The following is a 20,578-nucleotide window of genomic DNA, read 5'->3' on the forward strand; positions in this document are numbered from 1 at the left end:
CCCAGGGCAGCCCTCTTCCCAGAGCTCAGCTTAGGTTAGCAGCTCCAGTCATGCCCCATTATAATGTTCCAGGGCTGTCGGGCACGTATCGGACGCCCGCCCCAGCAAATTTCTCACGAGCTAGCAGGTACCCCCTCCATCTTTTCCAGGAACTTCCCCGAGAGCACTGGCCGGGCCGTTGACCTCGGCTCTCGGCGAGCCGGAATCAAGGACATCTCGCCCGTCGGCCAAGGGTCTGCCCTCGCCATCTCGTAGCGAAGATGCCAACTACTTTACTTTAAACCAGCATGTAGCGGGAACTCTAGCAGCCGCAAACACACCTCACTCTGTTTTCCTTTTAGCCCGACAGAGCGAAAAACCAGTTGGTCCCATAAGGCCCAGGCTTACGCAAGTCCCCTCTTGCAGGACTTTTGTTAACTATCCTCGAGTCTGTTTCGCATGTGCCCCGACAGAGCACGCTGCTTTTGCAGCGCGACAAGTTACCTGCGATGCCCGTTAAGTTAGGCCACCAGCCACCTTTTTTAATTTTTTCTTTTGGCAGGCGGAGCGATATCTCGACTGCCACATGCAGTCATGTTGCAGAACATTGTAGCCACATTAAAATATTATAGTGAAATGTGTAGGCAGCGTGCACACATCGTTTGTGTGCTGTATTCGCCACACAGACTTCAATTTACATATAACGAATTCCATGCTTATTAAAATCAAATATTATGATGTTTCTGCTGCATTGCAGAAAAATGTCATAAATAATAATGTGCTGAATAGGAATGTTTTTGTAACACTAGGATACTATAAATTCTGCTCTAATTCAAATGTAACTACATCAGGTTTTTGAGGAAATAAATGTTTTTAGAATGGATTTGTTTGAATAAATAATTGTTTAACCAGGAACATGTTACATAGCAATTAAAACAAAACACAACATTTACAGTAAAACACAAGTGCTGGGCAGCGAACAGGATGCGCAAAGTGTTCACACAGCTTCAACCTCCTCTTCCTCCTCGCCCAGGTCCTCCTCTGCCGTGGCCTCCTGGTACTGCTGGTACTCGCCCACCAGGTCGTTCAGGTTGCTCTCCGCCTCCGTGAACTCCATCTCGTCCAGTCCTGCGGACAGTAGTGCAAGCCGCGTGACTTCTACAGCAGTGGGCCCACTGTCATCTACACACAACCTCCTCCTCTGCCGTGGCCTCCTGGTACTGCTGGTACTGCTGGTACTCGCCCACCAGGTCGTTCAGGTTGCTCTCCGCTTCCGTGAACTCCATCTCGTCCAGGCCTGCAGACAGTAGTGCAAGCCGCGTGACTTCTACAGCAGTGGGCCCACTGTCATCTACACACAACCTCCTCCTCTGCCGTGGCCTCCTGGTACTGCTGGTACTGCTGGTACTCGCCCACCAGGTCGTTCAGGTTGCTCTCCGCCTCCGTGAACTCCATCTCGTCCAGGCCTGCAGACAGTAGTGCAAGATGCACCTTCAGAAATAGGTGTTAGAGGGTGTTCCAATGATAGTTTTCAATGACGAAAATTAAAAAGGTTTTTGAAGTGAAACTTCTTTGCTGAGGGGGCAACAACTTCCGAGTGTTACTAAAATTCCGATCTCATGACGATAATATCAGGTACGTGGTGGGAGATCATGAGAGGAGGGGAACATTTAGGAACATGGTGGAGGGACCGTTAGTGGACGAGATGGCAGAGGAGAGGTACAAATGATGCAGAATGTATGCACACTGTCGAATCAGTATATTTCCAGAACGAAAATTTAAAATATATAATAAAGCAGCACTGATAAAAAAGACAAAATACTAAACCCAGGCTTTGGACCTAATTTTTGACAAGGAATGTTATTATAATATACTAAACCATTAATACTATATGTCCTTATAATCTTTATTTGCGCTAACCACCACAGATGGCAGCACCATGATTGTTACACATTTCGGTTACTTAACCTCCGTCGCATTCACGAAATGACTACCAACAAACGCAGCATACCGAGAACCAAGATGTCATTCATCGAAATATTGTTTACCTTCGCCCGTGTACCAGTGGAGGAAGGCCTTGCGCCTGAACATGGCGCTGAACTGCTCCCCGATGCGCTTGAACACCTCCATTATGGCGGTGGTGTTGCCCACGAAGGTGCCGGACATCTTGAGTCCGCGCGGAGGGATGTCGCACACGGCAGTCTTCACGTTGTTCGGGATCCACTCGATGAAGTAGCTGCTGTTCTTCTGCTGCACGTTCAACATCTGCTCGTCAACCTGTGGAGCCAACATCAACTTAGTTCGTTCTTTAGACACCACTTCAGTTATCAGGGATCTTGCATCCCACACAAGCTATCCACATTTGAAACCTAGTGACTCTAGGTAAGGTTTTTCCAAATAACCAACACCAAATTTTAAAATATGGCTATTGTTTCTTTTATTACATACCTTAATTTATTTTTCAACTATGAATCTACCATTAGACAAATTCTATCAAAAAATTGGAAATGAAATTGCCAAATAAAAATGATTATAAATGATATTAATTTTAGAAAGCAACACATTTTTGGTCATACAGATACTTTATAATTTAACCTATATAGAAATGGTTATTGATATAATAATGATAAGAAGTTACAGTAAATTAAATATAGAATACCTATGTAATACAATCATACCCACCTCCTTCATGGACATGCGGCCACGGAAGATGGCGGCGACAGTGAGGTAGCGGCCGTGGCGCGGGTCGCAGGCGGCCATCATGTTCTTGGCATCGAACATCTGCTGCGTCAGCTCTGGCACCGTGAGGGCGCGGTACTGCTGGCTGCCGCGCGACGTGAGCGGGGCGAAGCCGGGCACGAAGAAGTGCAGACGGGGGAACGGCACCATGTTGACGGCCAACTTGCGCAGGTCGGCGTTCAGCTGGCCGGGGAAGCGCAGGCAGGTCGTCACACCCGACATGGTGGCCGACACCAGGTGGTTCAGGTCGCCGTACGTGGGCGTCGTCAGCTTCAGCGTGCGGAAGCAGATGTCGTACAGGGCCTCGTTGTCGATGCAGAATGTCTCGTCCGTGTTCTCCACCAGCTGGTGCACGGATAGGGTCGCGTTGTAGGGCTCCACCACCGTGTCAGAAACCTGCAGTCAAACATATTAGTTCAGATGACTTTACATTTGACTTATTATATGGTGCTGTAGAGATCAATTTCAGGGTTAATTTTAGTGATTCATGCATATGTCCGGATACCACGAATGCTCTACTTGTAAAATTTGATGTTAATTTTTAAGGAACTTGGCGTGTTTCTCTGTACATGTCATAGGTATTTTACACATTACTTAGCGAAATTTGGAACTATTTACCAGTACTGTAGATTATTAAGCCATGTTGCGCAGATTGCCGATAGAAAATTAGGATGTTTTCTATCTGTATGACTTATTTATATGAAACTATGGTAGCAATAACAAGATAATTACCACCACCATATATACAATTTACGAAAATCCATTGTCGTGTTTTATTTCTTTGTGAGCAGTGCTTGACATGATAAGATGGTTCATGTATGGACTTCCATAAGTTGTGCACTTTTACAATAAGCATTATTCTACTACATCTCATTTTAAATGCCACCATAGATATTTTAGGGAAGGCCAGAGTACACAGTATATTATACATGAAGCTGACTACTGCATGTACCGATAAGGCACATATATAGAGACCAATAAGATTTTAATGTACCAGATGGGTGCAGCTTTCAGTTCAGAGTGATGGCCTTTGATCTTAAATGTGCTATATCCTCTATGACTTTATGGCACAAGTCACTTTGGCCTTCTTGGACTACACGAAGGTATTCTCAGATACCTTGAAGATCCAAATTATACACTTGGATGTGACCTTAAGGGTCCACAACCCACAACCTGATGCCATAGCGAGCCTTCCAAGATGATAAACTATGGAGTTTGCAGGTGACAACCGGCCTCCTTGATAAATTGTGCATGCGGTTTTGGGCTAGTGATGAGTCGCCTGCAATGGGGAACATATGCCTGGAAGATCCACGCACCACTGAATCTGGAGAAGCAATACTGTATATTATAAAACACTAGAAAAATAGTTACACATATAACTGCTATTTTTTTTACACATTCTGTAACACATTAAAAAGGATTCTGTGTAAGAGAGTTAGTGTTTACACACCTTGGGCGAAGGTATGATGCTGAACGTCAGCATCATGCGGTCGGGGTACTCCTCGCGGATTTTGGCGATGAGGAGAGTGCCCAAACCGGAACCCGTGCCGCCGCCAAGGGAGTGCGTCAGCTGGAAGCCCTGCAGGCAGTCGCAGCTCTCCGCCTCCTTGCGGACCACGTCCATCACCGAGTCCACCAGCTCCGCGCCCTCCGTGTAGTGGCCCTTGGCCCAGTTGTTCCCCGCGCCGCTCTGGCCGAACACGAAGTTGTCCGGCCGGAAGATCTGGCCGAACGGCCCGGCGCGGACCGAGTCCATGGTCCCCGGCTCGAGGTCTATCAGCACGGCTCGCGGCACGTACTTGCCTCCTGGGACGTCACACCTCCATGTACTCTCGTTACCACCCCATAGGTGAGAAAACGGATACACTGTTTACGCAATCGTGAAAGTCATTAAAACCTCGGCTATGACGAGAGACTGTCGTCACCCATCCCAGCATAATCACCACCATGATCCCCCTGGCTGTCTCAGCTAACCAGACAGTTGACTGTGTGGCTTGGGACCTTGGCGCCTACTTGGATCGACTACATCATATTGGGACTCCTCAGTCACACAGGCTAAACCCGTGGGCGAAAAGTGGCCTATCCAATCTCTCCTAGCTGTCTGGGCTAGTAACTGAGGCTGTATCGCCACTCACCACATCCGCATTTTTTAGGGTCTGGAAACCTCCAATCTTGCTCCAAGCGATATGAGCACCTCTGCCAAGTGTGAAACCTACACTAATCTGACCCTGGGCTAACAGAGAAAACCTCAAAAGGAATCCATTCACTTCAAGGATCAGCCCATACTACTACAAATTTTCAATGGTGCTAGCAGGCGTCAGATTGTTCGCTTCAACTAAAACTATATGTCAGTGCCATTGCCAGTAATGCAGGAGGACCTCTTCATGCCTCGGTCACTCCCCCCTCCCCCCTGAACCACCATGGCCTAGAGGGCTTACAGCCGATTAAGACCCGGATGCACTTGGCACCGCCAACCGTTTTTTCAGTCCTCTCCTTTCCCAATCAGCCTTTGGCTCTTCACTGAGAGGCAGGCCTTTGGGACCCGGCGGCCCTCCAGTCGCTGAACCCCTCCCCCTTTTCCTGCCCAGAAAAGGTCTCAACGACATCTGCTGTTGCCCGCAGATTCAGCCCATTCACCACTTATAGTTCCCATCCAGGCAACTGAGGGTGCCTGAGGCAGGGACACGCCCGGCAGAGTCATGTCTGGCAAACACATTAGTGCCACGAGGGGGCAGAGGTTTGCCGTGAGTCCCAAGGGGCTATGTGTTCGCTCCAGTGCACTCTCTCTGTGGTTCTGTTTGATAGAATCTCGGATACTAGAACCAGTAACAACTACGACAACTCACAGGCTGTCACTTTCTCCCGCAAGAGTGAGGTCACTCCCCTTACCAGATGACAGAAATGACAATCAAAAATTACAAAAAACTATCATGATTATTTTATAGTACTATAAACACCAACCTGTCGCCTCATTGAAGTAGACATTGATGCGCTCCAGCTGCAGGTCGGAGTCGCCGTGGTACGTTCCGGTTGGGTCGATGCCATGCTCGTCCGATATCACCTCCCAGAACTGTGGCCCATGTCGGCAGAGTAAAATGTTAAACAATCATGTTTTTTTAGGCTGTGTTTATAACATATTAACTATGAAGTTATACGGCTCTCTATCCTACCACACACTCATACACATAATGTTGGCCTGTAATACGAGTACAATGAGACTTCAACTGAGTGAAGACAGGGAAAGAGTGGAATAGGACGGAGGAAGAAATGTTAGAGATGAGAGATGCAGAGGTCCTGTTTAGAAAACCTTTCAGAAAAGGGGAGGGGGGGACTCCTTACCACCGGGTGAAAAATCCCAATTGCAAGTGAAAATACATTTTTAATTTTTTAATTATTCATGTTTTTACAGCTATGTGATTCTCATTCAATTTGCTACCACTCCATCAGCATATAGTGAGTGTAGTTTTTGATATGACCTAAGTGAACAGGGGCCTTGTGGCATGCTCTCTGCATTCACATCAACGGGTGGAAATCATATACTTTAAATTACTTAAAATACTCCCTCAGACAAGTATTCTAGTCTTTTGTGTCCCTATATTTTTGAGTTATTAGGGCGCAATAATAAGTTTGTATCATTAATGATTCTAATTCTTCTTATATCATCATTGACTCCTGTCTGGATAAAATTATCAAAACATATTATTTCATGAATGATTCACCGAAACTGATATTGCGTTTGATAATCATCTACAGTTTTCCATTGTTGTATACTTAAGCAGTATAGAATTTTAAAGCGAATGCATTTAATCGTTCACAATTATAATAATCATAAAAATTAGAATAATACGATTATGATAATCATAACTAGAAACTGCCTATTTCGTGAACTTCAACGAGCTCATCATACTTGTATTCATAAATGTTACTCACCTTCGCTCCCACTTGATTTCCACACTGTCCTGCTTGCATATGAACTATTTCACGCATATTTGTATATGGAGTAAAATAAAACAGTTAGATAAAAATTAAATATCATATAAAATATTCTAACCAAAAAGAACACAACTGATCGTTTATAATGCCAGAATATGTTTAGATTTTGTTTGTACGATTTAACATGGAGATTTCGGCTTGCTCTATGGTACTAAGAAGAAAAAGAGTAGTTTTACACTTTCTGCTATCAGCAACTTATATCCTTATTTATAGCATTCATTGTATGTGGTTTTCCACAGTGACTGATAAGTAACCTCAGCATCTCTAAGGGATATCCAAAATACACCCCGAAAAAATGTTGACATAAGTAGTATTCTGTTTTTCTTATTTATTTTTTACCTTCAACATTTGTTTTACGGGCCTTCTAAGTGCTGCTGGCATCTGGGTTGGAGGCTATCCTTCCTGCCGAAGCTACTGAGATCTCAGAGGTCACGCAATCTCGGCTGTAGCAGCTGTCACAGTTTTGTGCACGCCGACACGGTGATAGTGACTGGAGGAAAGTGTTTGATCCATTTTACTGAGAATTGGCATCGTCAGATAGTTTGTCGTAGGCTAGTAGAAAAGATAACGTGGCCACAGTGGCCTTTCCTTCATACAGAATGTCCACAAAATAATGTCCCAGGTATAAATTTTAATAGTACCAACTGTAAGTGCTGTAGTGTGCTCGCTCAAGGTCACAATCAAACAGTAACTCAAACAGTTTTAGATAAGCGCATGCACGAGTACTGCTTTGTTGTTTTCTCGCTTGCAGCGCCACCTACGACAAAATGGCGACTCCTGAGCGCAAAGCATTGTGTGTTCTGCAATTTGCTGAGAGAGAATCTGTAATTTAAGTACAACACATTTTTTGTTTAAATTTTAATAATCGAAGTCCCTTGCTGTTGGATTGGTCGTAATGGTCGAGACGACAGAGCTCATTTCCTTTGGCCCCCACGTTCACCTGACATAACGCCATGCATTTTTTTTTCCTTTTGGGGCTTTATAAGTGATCGTTTCTACATTCCACCGCTACCTAATGATTTCCATTATTCCGGACTTGTTAACCAAGGCATGGGAAGAATTGGACTTTAGGTTGGATGTGTGCCGTATAGATAAAGGTGCACATATTGGACATTTGTAAGAAAAACTTGATTTGTTTACTTCAATTTGATGTATGGTTTGTTGAAAATTGTCTAAATTAAACTTTTATAATATACCATTGCGACTGGGACATTCCTTTATGGAAATTCTTTTATGGACATTCTTTTATGGACAACGTGTATACTGTCGCCACCGAGGATATTGGGTAGTGTCAGTTCGTTTGGAAACATCAACTATGAGTCGATTATCACTGGCCACATTTCCTTTTCTCATTACTCTTTAAGATGGCTGTAACAAGGTATGCCGAAACGTTGGGCACTTCCATCATGTCCACAAGACGTGGGCTGAATCCAGAAGCCGAGAAGTAGTCGCTCTGGCCACGAAAGCCTGCGATCTAAATCGTTGGTTCCAGCCTTTTTTTTTTAAAAAAAAAAAAAAAAAAAAAACCCTTCTACAAACATTTCAGAGCATTTACTCTCTAATGCAATATATTAGTACAGGAATTTGTTTAATTTACAAAACGTGCGAGCTAAACCTGAATGTCAAGGTAATCTCAGATGCAATGTTTTAAATTAAGATAAATCAAACTATCAGAATGAGCTCAATTCAACCCATGATTTTAATCAGTAATTTTAATGATTCAGTAGCTATTTATATTTTTTGTGCAACCAAAAGACGTTTATGAGCACAACTAGAAAAGATGCACAGTGTTTGACGTGGACAGATCACTTGCCTCCCACCCTTACGATCTGGGTTCGAAACAATGAAGAGGAACCCGAGTTATTATTAAGTGGAAGCTTGTTTGTGGTTGGGGCTCAGTGACACATGCAAGAGTGCAAGAGTGCATCGAGAAAAACGCACCTAGGCGTGCCAGTGCAGCCAGGGGCGGATCCACTGATGAGCCTTTTGGCGGGGGGCTGGAGTAGAGGGGAAGACCCGATGCCTTTCAGTTAATCACAAGGAAAAAAACCTGCTCATGAACACCTGGGCATAGAAAATCCAATAAAGAATAGGCATATTGACTATACCAACCTCATAAACATAATACAAAATTACTAACAAAAAAATTAATATTATTATAAAGCTAAATTCATTATTTTTAAAAACAATTCAGCTCAATGCAATAATTTGGGGATTAAAAGATCTTGAGCAAATAACTGAGAGTAATTTAAACTTATTCACAAAAAAAAATCACCTGGATTGCTTCGAAACTGACCAATTACAATACCTGGGTAACTTAGAAATAATGCAATACTGAAAGTGTCTTAAATGATTTGAGACCTTCCTCTTTCCCAAGAAACATTAGTTAAAAATCTAAACCATGAAGTGTGGCTGTAAAAATATTTCGTGTCTCGTAAAATGTATGAAAATAGAATAATAAAATAATCAAGTCAATGGACTGAGCTATGTATTTAATAATAGTATAGCATTTAAATACACAAAAAATATATTAAAACATATTTGCTGAAAGCCAAGTTTTAATACTGTCATTTAATGTCATAATAATCTGTCACATAATCTGTCATTTAAAAAGAAGTGAAAAGTTTTCCAGTGACGAGGTTTGAACTACGTCAGTTATTACACCTTAAATTTTACAGCCGTGCGCTCTGCCGCAGCGCTATCGAGAATTTTGGGACTTAGGAAAGAGACTATATGTTATCAAAATTGTAATGCCAGGTTTCTTACGTACGTATTTAAAACCATGGTGCAGTAATCCTTGCACTCAAACAGCTCACAAAAACATGGACACTCACTACCACGGTCCTGTTAAAGCACGCGAAACTCTCTCCGACACTGCCGCCACTAAGCAGTGTAACCAACTTCATAATGAGAAATTCCTCGAAAAAAAACATTAAATTCCCATTAAAGATATACTCCACCATAATTATTCAGTAAGTTACCAAGCAGTGTTGCCAAATTAATACTGATAAATTCCTTAAAAAAAAAGCCCTCAGGTAAATTTCTCTTTAATGATATAACATTTTTTCCCTAGATATTCTTTGACTGATGTTTTAGTGCTGGTTTAAATAAACAGCATTCCTTTTTTTTCCGGCAAGGTTTGGCTCTTGGGAGGGGAGGGTAATTTACCACCATTTCCCCCTTTGAATACAACTTTAAGTGAAGCAGTTGTTGTGAACAAGTGCACGTGTGCATAATTTCAGCAATAACTAAATGACGTAGTACCTTTGATCGCAGTGTATTGTAATAATGTACGACCCAATAGTTTTGTATTATTAAATTCTTAGCATATTGTTGTCTAATACTAATTGGTGGGTGTTAAGGACCTCTCATACTGTCACATTTTCACTTCCAACACAAATTAATATGTCGTGTCAAATAATGTTGGAGGGTTATGAGTCTCAGAAAATGTCACTAGCGTAGCCCGTGTTTGATTGACAATTAGAAATATTTGAGTTTCCATAAAACTTTTTGCATAATGGACAGGTTCTAATATATGTTGGATAGAATCAGCCAATCAAAAACATGCCTATCGAAAATGAAAATGACAATTTCCGGCACAAAGACTCTTTAAAATGGCGAAGAACACATGTACGATTAAAGAGAATATATGAGTAAAATAACTCATATAATGATGTTATGAATGTCATGTCATATTCAAGCATAAAATATAAGCTATTTTTCTATAACTTTAAAAATCTATGAACATTATTTTTATTGTGTGTGTTCTGCAACTTTGTGTTAGCGATGTCCCTTTCACCTTCATCCCGCTTAAGGCATTATAAAGTCAGTGTATATTCATTCTGCCTCAGTAAGAAGGACATCACGGGTGCCATCACTGTGGCCTTGCTGTGCTCATGTCACCCAGCAAGGGTTAAAACAACTCAGTTTGTAAAATTTTCCAACAATGTAACTATAGATAACATGAAAACTTTCGAATTCCCTTTATTAGTAAAATATTTTTTTTTTACAATAAAATGAGTATATGAGAGAAACATAACCTAAAACAAAACACAAAACATAACACACCACATTTACAGTAAAACACAAGTGCTGGGCAACAAACAGGATGCGCGAAGTGTTCACACAGCTTCAACCTCTTCTTCCTCCTCGCCCAGGTCCTCCTCTGCCGTGGCCTCCTGGTACTGCTGGTACTCGCCCACCAGGTCGTTCAGGTTGCTCTCCGCCTCCGTGAACTCCATCTCGTCCAGTCCTGCGGACAGTAGTGCAAGCCACGTGTCTTCCACAGCAGTGGGCCCATTGTCATCTACACACAACCTCCTCCTCCTCTGCCGTGGTCTCCTGGTACTGCTGGTACTGCTGGTACTCGCCCACCAGGTCGTCAGGTAGCTCTCCACCTAAAAAAAATATAACCGACAAGAAGAAGAGATTTGTTTACCTTCGCCCGTGTACCAGTGGAGGAAGGCCTTGCGCCTGAACATGGCGCTGAACTGCTCCCCGATGCGCTTGAACACCTCCATTATGGCGGTGGTGTTGCCGACGAAGGTGCCTGACATCTTGAGCCCCCGCGGAGGGATGTCGCACACGGCAGTCTTCACATTGTTCGGGATCCACTCGATGAAGTAGCTGCTGTTCTTCTGCTGAACGTTCAGCATCTGCTCATCAACCTGTGGAGCCAACATCAACTTAGTTGTGGGTTTTAAGTTCGTTCTCTAGGCACAAATTTAAGTTTTCAGGTTTCTTGCATCTCCCACAAATTATCCACATTTGAAACCTAGTGACTCTAGGAAAGGTTTTCCAAAATAACCAACACCAAATTCTAAAATATGGCCGGTGTTTCTTTTCATACATACTTTATATTCCTTTGCAACTATCAATCTACTATTAGACAAAATCAATGACAAACATTTGAAAGTAAGTGGTCTCATATAAAATGATTATATTTATATTAATTTGGTAAGCAACATATTATTGGTTATAAGATAATTATCATTTAATCTGTATATATACATTAATTGATATAAAAATAAGAGGAAAGTAACAAAAGTTACTCACCTCCTTCATGGACATGCGGCCACGGAAGATGGCGGCGACTGTGAGGTAGCGGCCGTGGCGCGGGTCGCAGGCGGCCATCATGTTCTTGGCATCGAACATCTGCTGCGTCAGCTCGGGCACCGTGAGGGCGCGGTACTGCTGGCTGCCGCGCGACGTGAGCGGGGCGAAGCCGGGCACGAAGAAGTGCAGACGGGGGAACGGCACCATGTTGACGGCCAACTTGCGCAGGTCGGCGTTCAGCTGGCCGGGGAAGCGCAGGCACGTCGTCACACCCGACATGGTGGCCGACACCAGGTGGTTCAGGTCGCCGTACGTGGGCGTCGTCAGTTTCAGCGTGCGGAAGCAGATGTCATACAGCGCTTCGTTGTCGATGCAGAACGTCTCGTCCGTGTTCTCCACCAGCTGGTGCACTGATAGGGTCGCGTTGTAGGGCTCCACCACCGTGTCGGACACCTGGAGTCAAGCACAATCATTAAAATAATATTAGTCTGTTTTATGACATGAGAAAAATGTGCACAGTATTATTTTAATTACCATAAGTGTGTTTTCTGCAAAGATTTTAACAAACTACGTATCTAGGCATCACATAGAAACAAGTTCGTATACAATGTCGTTAACTATTGCAAGAGCTTTTTTGCTGCACAGGATTTGTATTACAACTGGTTTAAAACATTTACAATTTTTTTAAAATCCAACCTTGTATTTTAAGTAAACTAAAACCTTATTTTTATGTAACGTGCAGTAGTTATTTAACAGTAGTTACTCTTGTTTTAGTAACATATGATCTGTGGCACCCTCGTGAGTGCTATTTTATCGCAGCACCATCCCCAAAAGGCATTCTCCAGTTGGCTACCAATTATGGTGGTCAACATCCTGCGGCAGCCCTACATTACTTCGTTCAGCTGACTTCATATTGTGCTACCAGGTAATTATTTTGTCCAGTTCACTCTCGGTGACTTCAAAAAACACATGTGTCCCTGTACATAGAAAGGTTTAACCTGGCCACTTGCCACAGACCTGGCCATATGAATGTGTCACATAGAACTGGACGAATCGAATGGCCACAATATAAATTATTATATTATTATATTATATAATTAATATTAAATTAAATTATATTTAAATAAGTGTGATTTATCTACACCTTAGGACACCGTCCATGTATAAATTGTTAATTGTGTCCTGAACTTATTTGACCAACAGACTCTGGCGAGGAAACTTTCACTTATAAAACCACACAGAGGCTGCTAGGAACAAGATTAAAACTATTTTTTTGATGCATGCACATCTTTAGAACTCATATGGCCTCTGTTTGTCACAGTCAATTCGTAAATGTGTGTCATATTTGCAATACTAGATGAGGGGATATTTCGAGAGTAAAGGTGTATACAGCCATTCAGTACCATTGAAGCATTTTAAAAACATATTCGCTAATGTATTTTTAAAATTACAAAAAAAAAAAAAAAAATTCAAAATTATTTCCTGTGATTGCCGGTACTTGTAAAACAATGAGAAAAAAATAGTTGGGCTTTAACGTACATGTTTTAGACCTTACTTCCTAATATTTTTATGACGAATCTTCCATGCACTCTCTGCCGTGTTACCAAATATCCTATTTAATTTGGCCAGTGTGTGCACACCTTGGGCGAAGGTATGATGCTGAACGTGAGCATCATGCGGTCGGGGTACTCCTCGCGTATCTTGGCGATGAGGAGGGTGCCCATGCCGGAACCCGTGCCGCCACCCAGGGAGTGCGTCAGCTGGAAGCCCTGCAGGCAGTCGCAGCTCTCCGCCTCCTTGCGGACCACGTCCATCACCGAGTCCACCAGCTCCGCGCCCTCCGTGTAGTGGCCCTTGGCCCAGTTGTTGCCCGCGCCACTCTGGCCGAACACGAAGTTGTCCGGCCGGAAGATCTGGCCGAACGGCCCGGCGCGGACCGAGTCCATGGTCCCCGGCTCGAGGTCTATCAGCACGGCCCGCGGCACGTACTTGCCTCCTGGGAAGCCCCGGCAAACACAGGTCATAGTTTATCCACTATCCGTTTATTATAAACATCTCAATGTATTAAATATAATCTGACAATTATTCTGGTTCCACCTTTGAGTGCTAACCAAATGTACAGGCATGAGTCTTATAAAGGTAGCTGTGGTAGTCTTGACAGAAAAATGGTCATATAGTACATCATTAAAAGTCGTGAATTAATTTTAAGGTCTCTGAATATGGCCTAGTAAACACTAACTGAATGTGATGTGTTTATGTTGGAATTTATCGTGAATTGTTTTGTCGGTATCATTTTAGGAATATATTTTTATAGAATGTGTATTTTGTGTTAAAAGATTCTCTCTGTAAAGAAGTGTGCAGGCCATTTTTTTAAAATAAATCTTTTATAAGGAAAACACAACACACATTTTCCATGAACTCAGATAAAGTAAACACATTACATTACTACTTAATTGTAATGATTCTGCGATATTACAAAAATTTGCGTGTGGGTTATTATTTAATTCTGTAAAAATGTGTGTGCGTAGCTGGAATAAACAAGTTATATCCTAATGTATTAACTACACCACTGAGAATACCACGGACTTTAAGGGAGAGAAATAGGAACTCAAAGACACCATATTGGTTTCAATAGGTTTTATACCATAGATAACAATATTTTATTGTTTAGTATTGATAATTTGATTTGGCTGAGGCAGAGTTTACATGTAAAGAAATGTTACAAAGACTACAACATAGTGAATAGGACTGTTTTATTTTAATTGTAGTCATTAAAAAAATGAAGTCAGTACTAAATGGCAATGATTTCACGGGTAAAATATTAACTACAGATATTTCATTTAATTATATGCCGTGCTTTAACCAAACCAAAAACAAAAAAAAAATGTAATGGACTAAAAACTATTGAGACCATCTTACGAATCTTATCACTCCCCTTAATCAAAGTAATTGAACAACTAAGTCTTCAATCAACAATTATTGATCTAAATCTCATGCATCACCAAAATTTTAGACATGGTTCTGCTTTGTTGCAGATATGTTTACTGTTTCCCAGTGGTGTAGCCAGGATTTGTGTATGGGAGGGTGTTAAGAAGCATGGCCCCCCGTATTAAAGTGGGCGGTCCGGGGGTCCTCCCCCGGGAAAATTTTGGATTTTAAGGTGTAAAATAGTGCTATTTTAGCAGTTTTCGGTACTTAAATTTAAATATTGTAATGGTAAAAATTGTATTAATTTTTAATATGAAATTTGTTTTAGTGATGAATAAGAAATTTAATTAAAGAATGTATGCTAAGGGGGGGGGGGGGGGGTTGAAAGCCTAACCCCCCCCCCCTGGCTACACCCCCGCTGTTTCCCAATAAGATAATGTGATATTTATAAAATACATCTGAACAAATGTGAAGCACAAAATTTATGTTGTGTAATTGTGTGTGTGTGTATATATATATATATATTTATTTATTTATTTATTTATTTATTTATCATGCTGTTTCGAGGAAAATTATCTAGATTGGCCAAGTTTAACAATGTCGATTGTAAGTTATTTTCTCCTAGTAGTTACATGCTCGACCATGATAGTAATACCAGAACATTAATATATTATATATTATGTATAAAAAAATTTATAATATATAAAACATGTAATTCGTTCATTGTAGCACTAATGATTTGGATAAATAACTAAAATTCCAATTAATTCCAATGGGTTGTCATATTAAGATCTGTAGGTACTAATCCGAAAGTATTGACATTTTTCAATGTATTTTCTTTCTGTCAAAAATGCATTGACATTGATAGTAATGATTCTGATATTTCGTCAGTTTGAACACGTCTAAGGGAGTCTAGTTCTAGATTAGACTAATGGTCAACAGTTATTTCCTGGATCGCACTGCATGCACCAACCTGTGGCCTCGTTGTAGTAGACATTGATGCGCTCCAACTGCAGGTCGGAGTCGCCGTGGTACGTCCCAGTTGGGTCGATGCCATGCTCGTCCGACATCACCTCCCAGAACTGTTGGCCACGTAGGCACAGCAACATTTTAAACAACAGTCTGTTCCGTAGGCCACGTTTACAAACCATCTTTGCAGATGTCCAGCTTTCTCATCCTACCACATGGCCCCCACGAGTGTGGGGCTGGGTGGACCCAAGGGTCCAGGGCACGGGACCAGCCCTGTTGATTTTGAAATGTTTAACCATTATAACTTTTTACAAACAAGGTAAAACATGTTGAAGATTACTTTGGACTTATAAAATAGTAACCATAATATAGTTGTACTCTGTATTTTCAGGTTAAATAACATTCTAAAAAGAGTGTAGGTAAGAAATAACCATGCAATTATTATAATGTAGCACGTGACTGTAAAATTGTGTTGGGGGGGGGGGGGGGGGGGAGTTGGCCTCCGATCCTGGGTTAAGGGCCTCCATAAACGAAGTTGGGGGCCATGTCCTACCTACCACCTGCTATACGAGAATGCGACGCAACATCAGCCAACGTGGAACAGCTTGCCCAATACTCATTCAATAGCTCTGTCATTGAATTCATACTGTCGGCGGGCGGTGTTGTGCATTTTTGGACACGTCTGGGTTTAAGGAAAGATGAGTAATTTTTTATATGCGAACCCTCCTCTGCGTTTTACCTTTGAATATATATACTGTATAGAAGTCGCGAGTGGATAGGATTTACTCTACGTTTTTCAGAAGCGTATGATGAGCAGCTTGGGAACTTCACCGCTGCAGGGCGCTGCCGTAACGTCCTGTATCGTCTTAGGTTGTTATTTACACGTTAGAGCGCAGCACTGTCGCCTGCTGTCATTCCCCGCACCCCCCACCCATCATTCACTGCAGCTCAATGTCGTTCAACAGGAGGGGGAAGGGGTGTTTGAAGAGTTCGACACTTGTCCGCTAGGGACCACCACAAGTCTACGCCCTAGAGATGGTGGCGATTGCGGCGGTGAATTAACCAACTACCTCAAAACCGTATTAGAAATTTTAACCTGGGCTGGCGACTTCTATACAGTATATATATTCAAAGGTTTTACTAATCAAGGGTGGAATTTACACACTTTCAAGGGGTCAGCCTGGCCAGGGGTGTATCTGTGTTAGTGAGGCGGGATGATTAAGTGCTTCTAGCGCAGTGTTGCCTTGAGCGCAAGGCTGTGCACATAACAAATATGGCGTATAAATGAAGAGAAGGGAAGCCATTTTTCACAGACGAGAGAGCCAAACGCCCGATCGTGCATCTTCAGTTTTTTTTTGGTTCATTGTAAAATGCTACATTATAAATACTTTAAAACATTGTGGACGGTTGATATGGTTAGGATAGCTACATTAAAGATACTGTGAAATCATGTAAACGGTTTCCTAGCCCTGGATAGCTACATATTAAAAAGTTATATGCTAAGCAACCATATAATGATTTTACAGTATTTTTAATGTAGCTATACTTACCTAATATAACCAACAATCCACAATGTTTTAAAGTATTTATAATGTAGCTAACCTATCCTAATCGACAGCAAAATTTAATGCCACCGGTTTATACAATGAGATAGAATGGGGGAAAAAAAAAGCGAGCATGAACTTCGGGGAACTTCGGGTGTGGCTCTCTCGTCTGTGAAATGATGGCTCCCCTGAAGAGAAAGGTGTAATGTGAGGCCCTTGGGGTGCTTTCAAGAATCTTTACCGGACGTTTCGTGTCTCAAAATTAATCAGAAAACACGAAATACATAAACAATACTACCCATTTGCCCTCACCGTATTCTTTTATATATATATATATATATATATATATATATACACACACACACACACACACACACACACATATACAGACTCCACTTGGTTAGCTTGAGCAGTTTTTTTAAATTTTATTTTAAATCACATGGTTTATTCCGAAGTTCTGCACACCGTATATGTGTAGGGGGCCTTAAGACACATTACGAATTTTGACACTTTCAAATGTTATGGTTTACAAATGCCCCTTCGAGTGTTCAAGCATATAATGGCTCGATGGCGAGTCTAAATGTTTGATATCGTTTCAGATTTACGTCCTCGTAAAAGATTTATCATCAATGAGATGATTTAATGCACGAGTCATCAAATTCATTGTAGATTATCATTCCCAAATTCAGCCACGGGTATGAAAATCCAAAGCCACTATTACCATTTCGTGACAGAAACAGCCATGCTTCATCAATCGAAACGAGCCGAAAAAGAAGCTGTCGTTAAAGACCTCTTACCTTCGCTCCCACCTGGTTGCCGCACTGGCCTGCTTGCATGTGCACTATTTCGCGCATATTTTCACACCAGATAAAATTCAAAGTTATATTAAAAAACTATATATTATTTTAAAAAAAGTTAATTAGTAAAGCAAAAGAAACACTACTGATAGCTTCTATTGTCAGAACATGTTATGCGTTTGTTTGGAGTGTTTTGTGCTATTCGAAAGACAAGGAGCTTTCTACTTTCTCTTTGGTTATAGTAGGGAACGGTTCGCTTAATGTCATAACGGCTGTTCCGTTTTGTACAGTCAAGCAGCGAGGTTAGCGAACATTTATCAGCGCATGATCGTGTTGTGTAACACTTGTAAGTAGTGTCGGCAGTTAAGATAACATGATTCTGCCCTAGCTGATGAACTGACGTTGTTGACTTCATTGCTGACGTAGTTTTCTTTGCCGTTTCGCTCCTATAACTCCGTATTTTTACTCACTGTTTAAATTTATTTATAACATGACTATGGCTGAATGTTCGTAAATGGTTTTCTGAAATCAGTAAATGATTGTAAGATTTTCCTCCTTCCCCTTTAGGTCTCATTCTATCATTCGCACGAGAGCTTTAAAAACGTCCTCTATGTGGAAGTCTGTCATTTCAGGTCATTATTTTATATTTAATTGAAACAAGGGTAACCATCTAAGCTTTTTTTTTTCAATGGTTTAACTTTCACGAAATGAAAGCTAAATACGGAGAATTGCATAGCATCCATGCTGCAGTTATCAAGATCTGTAAGGCAGAGACCCACAATGGAATCTTGGCATCCTGGGAGTAAAAACAGCTGAAGTCATTTCTTAAAGAAAGAATGACGTTATTTCAGTTGAAGACTACTATGTAGTCAATTTTCGGTACGATGAAGATGAGAAGTGTAGGTAGAAAATTTGAAAAAAAAAAAAAAAAATAAAATAAAATACTAAGTGATTAATTTTTTTTCCAATTATTTCCTGAAAAATTTTGAAACTGTATATCTATCTAATTTTATCAATTTCATTACTTCTTTTAATCTTATTGATACTGCAATGTGAATTTTTCAGCTCTACAGCCATGTCTTAAACTGAAATGCAACCGCCTCTGAAACTTTTTGTGACTGAGTCGCTGGCATTTGAAACGAGCTCCTGGACAGCATAGAGCCAACTGCAGACACTAGACGTGGGCCTACTAACAATTTAGTAGCGAACAATCACGTTAGCTTTATGACAATGAAATGGGTTTTAATCCAACTGTACCTGCTTAAACTAAAAAAAAAAAAAAAGATATATTCTAATTTAACTTCACGAAAGTAAGTGGAAAATTACACAAAAGAACGGGAATGTTTTTTTTTTCTCGCACGCTTTTATTAGCTTCAATTTATGTAATCAAATCTTGGAAGTCGATTATAACCTACTTCTAATCGTCCTACCGATTCGAAACTTCGCAAGTATATGTAACCCGGATAGTAATTAATACATTACCATGACTTGAACAATGAGGTGGGAGGGTCACAGGGACCAAAAAAACACTACCTTCGAACTATGGACAATCACCAGGTTTTATCAAATCTATTCATGAGACCGGAGCATCGTTGTTTGGAATCCACCCCCCCCCCCCCCTCCAACGATAACTCCAAAATTTCGGAAATGTCAAAAACCGATTCTCTTTCGATTTAGACTGTTTCCGAAACAAGAGGCTGGGGCATGGTGTGAACTGTACCTGGGGTAATTTTTTAATAAGCTTAAAATAAGAATCAAGTAATATAAAATTAATTTTAATGAAACATTTTTTTTTCTTTTATTTTTATAATGACTATTCGAACGAATAGTCATGAGTGGTATAAAAGTTAATACTTCTGATATTAAGCATCACATGCTTCATTTTTTCATTAAAATTGATTAATTTTATTAATTAATATTTACTTTAACAAAAACATGAATAAATCATGGTTATTATCCGTAGTGAAAAATGGCTAACGTATGATAGCTGAAATACGACACAAATGTTTATGGGATTTAATACATTCTAAATTCCTAGAAAATACAAATATCTATTGTTGTACCCGACCTGGTAGTTTGGGGCATTAAAATAATTGCACAAATCAGTAACTCTTTTCCACGCGAATAAATAAGTTGCAGATACTTTAAATAACATTAAAAAAAAAATAGTGCGTGGAGTCCCTCCGTGCGGAAGAAGTGAAACTTCGTAGTGTGGAAATGAAAATAGGAAGGGGTAGAAATTGATTTTTAGTGAAATCATATTGTTTCTTTAAGACAAACTTTATTAACATAGCTTACAATTCACAATTGATCGCATCGTTTAATTATCATTTTCGAGTGGAGAAATATCCAAATCTATAACATTTACAATGGGATTATGATAACTAAAGTAAGATACGCTGGCTTGTAACAGGTATACTACGCGCATGCGTTCGAGTGCCACGCATTCACTCTCGCTCTGTTTCTTTCTATTCCCCCCCTCCCCAGGAGCGTTAAACTTTTAACGCAACCTTGTTGGAAGTCGCATTAGAAGTTTCACTTCAAAAATTGGTAGCGTCGATCGTTAGCTGTTAA

General features: G+C 41.0%; 2 protein-coding genes across 2 annotated transcripts; both read right to left on the reverse strand.

Moving 5' to 3' along the window:
* Positions 1-831: 831 nt before the first annotated feature.
* Positions 832-6,892, reverse strand: LOC134540830 (tubulin beta chain-like). Its single transcript, XM_063383796.1, has 6 exons — positions 6,649-6,892; positions 5,680-5,788; positions 4,169-4,524; positions 2,662-3,114; positions 2,028-2,256; positions 832-1,107 (listed from the first exon to the last, which is right to left on the reverse strand). The coding sequence occupies exons 1-6, from the start codon at positions 6,703-6,705 to the stop codon at positions 977-979; spliced, it is 1,335 nt and encodes a 444-aa protein (XP_063239866.1). The 5' UTR covers positions 6,706-6,892; the 3' UTR covers positions 832-976.
* Positions 6,893-10,664: 3,772 nt separating this feature from the next.
* LOC134540672 (tubulin beta chain-like) lies at positions 10,665-18,234 on the reverse strand. The gene is made up of 6 exons (XM_063383544.1): positions 18,005-18,234; positions 15,668-15,776; positions 13,407-13,762; positions 11,767-12,219; positions 11,150-11,378; positions 10,665-10,963 (listed from the first exon to the last, which is right to left on the reverse strand). The coding sequence occupies exons 1-6, from the start codon at positions 18,059-18,061 to the stop codon at positions 10,833-10,835; spliced, it is 1,335 nt and encodes a 444-aa protein (XP_063239614.1). The 5' UTR covers positions 18,062-18,234; the 3' UTR covers positions 10,665-10,832.
* Positions 18,235-20,578: the final 2,344 nt, after the last annotated feature.

This window comes from Bacillus rossius, chromosome 17 (genome assembly GCF_032445375.1).
Source record: "Bacillus rossius redtenbacheri isolate Brsri chromosome 17, Brsri_v3, whole genome shotgun sequence".
Classification (NCBI taxonomy): domain Eukaryota; kingdom Metazoa; phylum Arthropoda; class Insecta; order Phasmatodea; family Bacillidae; genus Bacillus; species Bacillus rossius.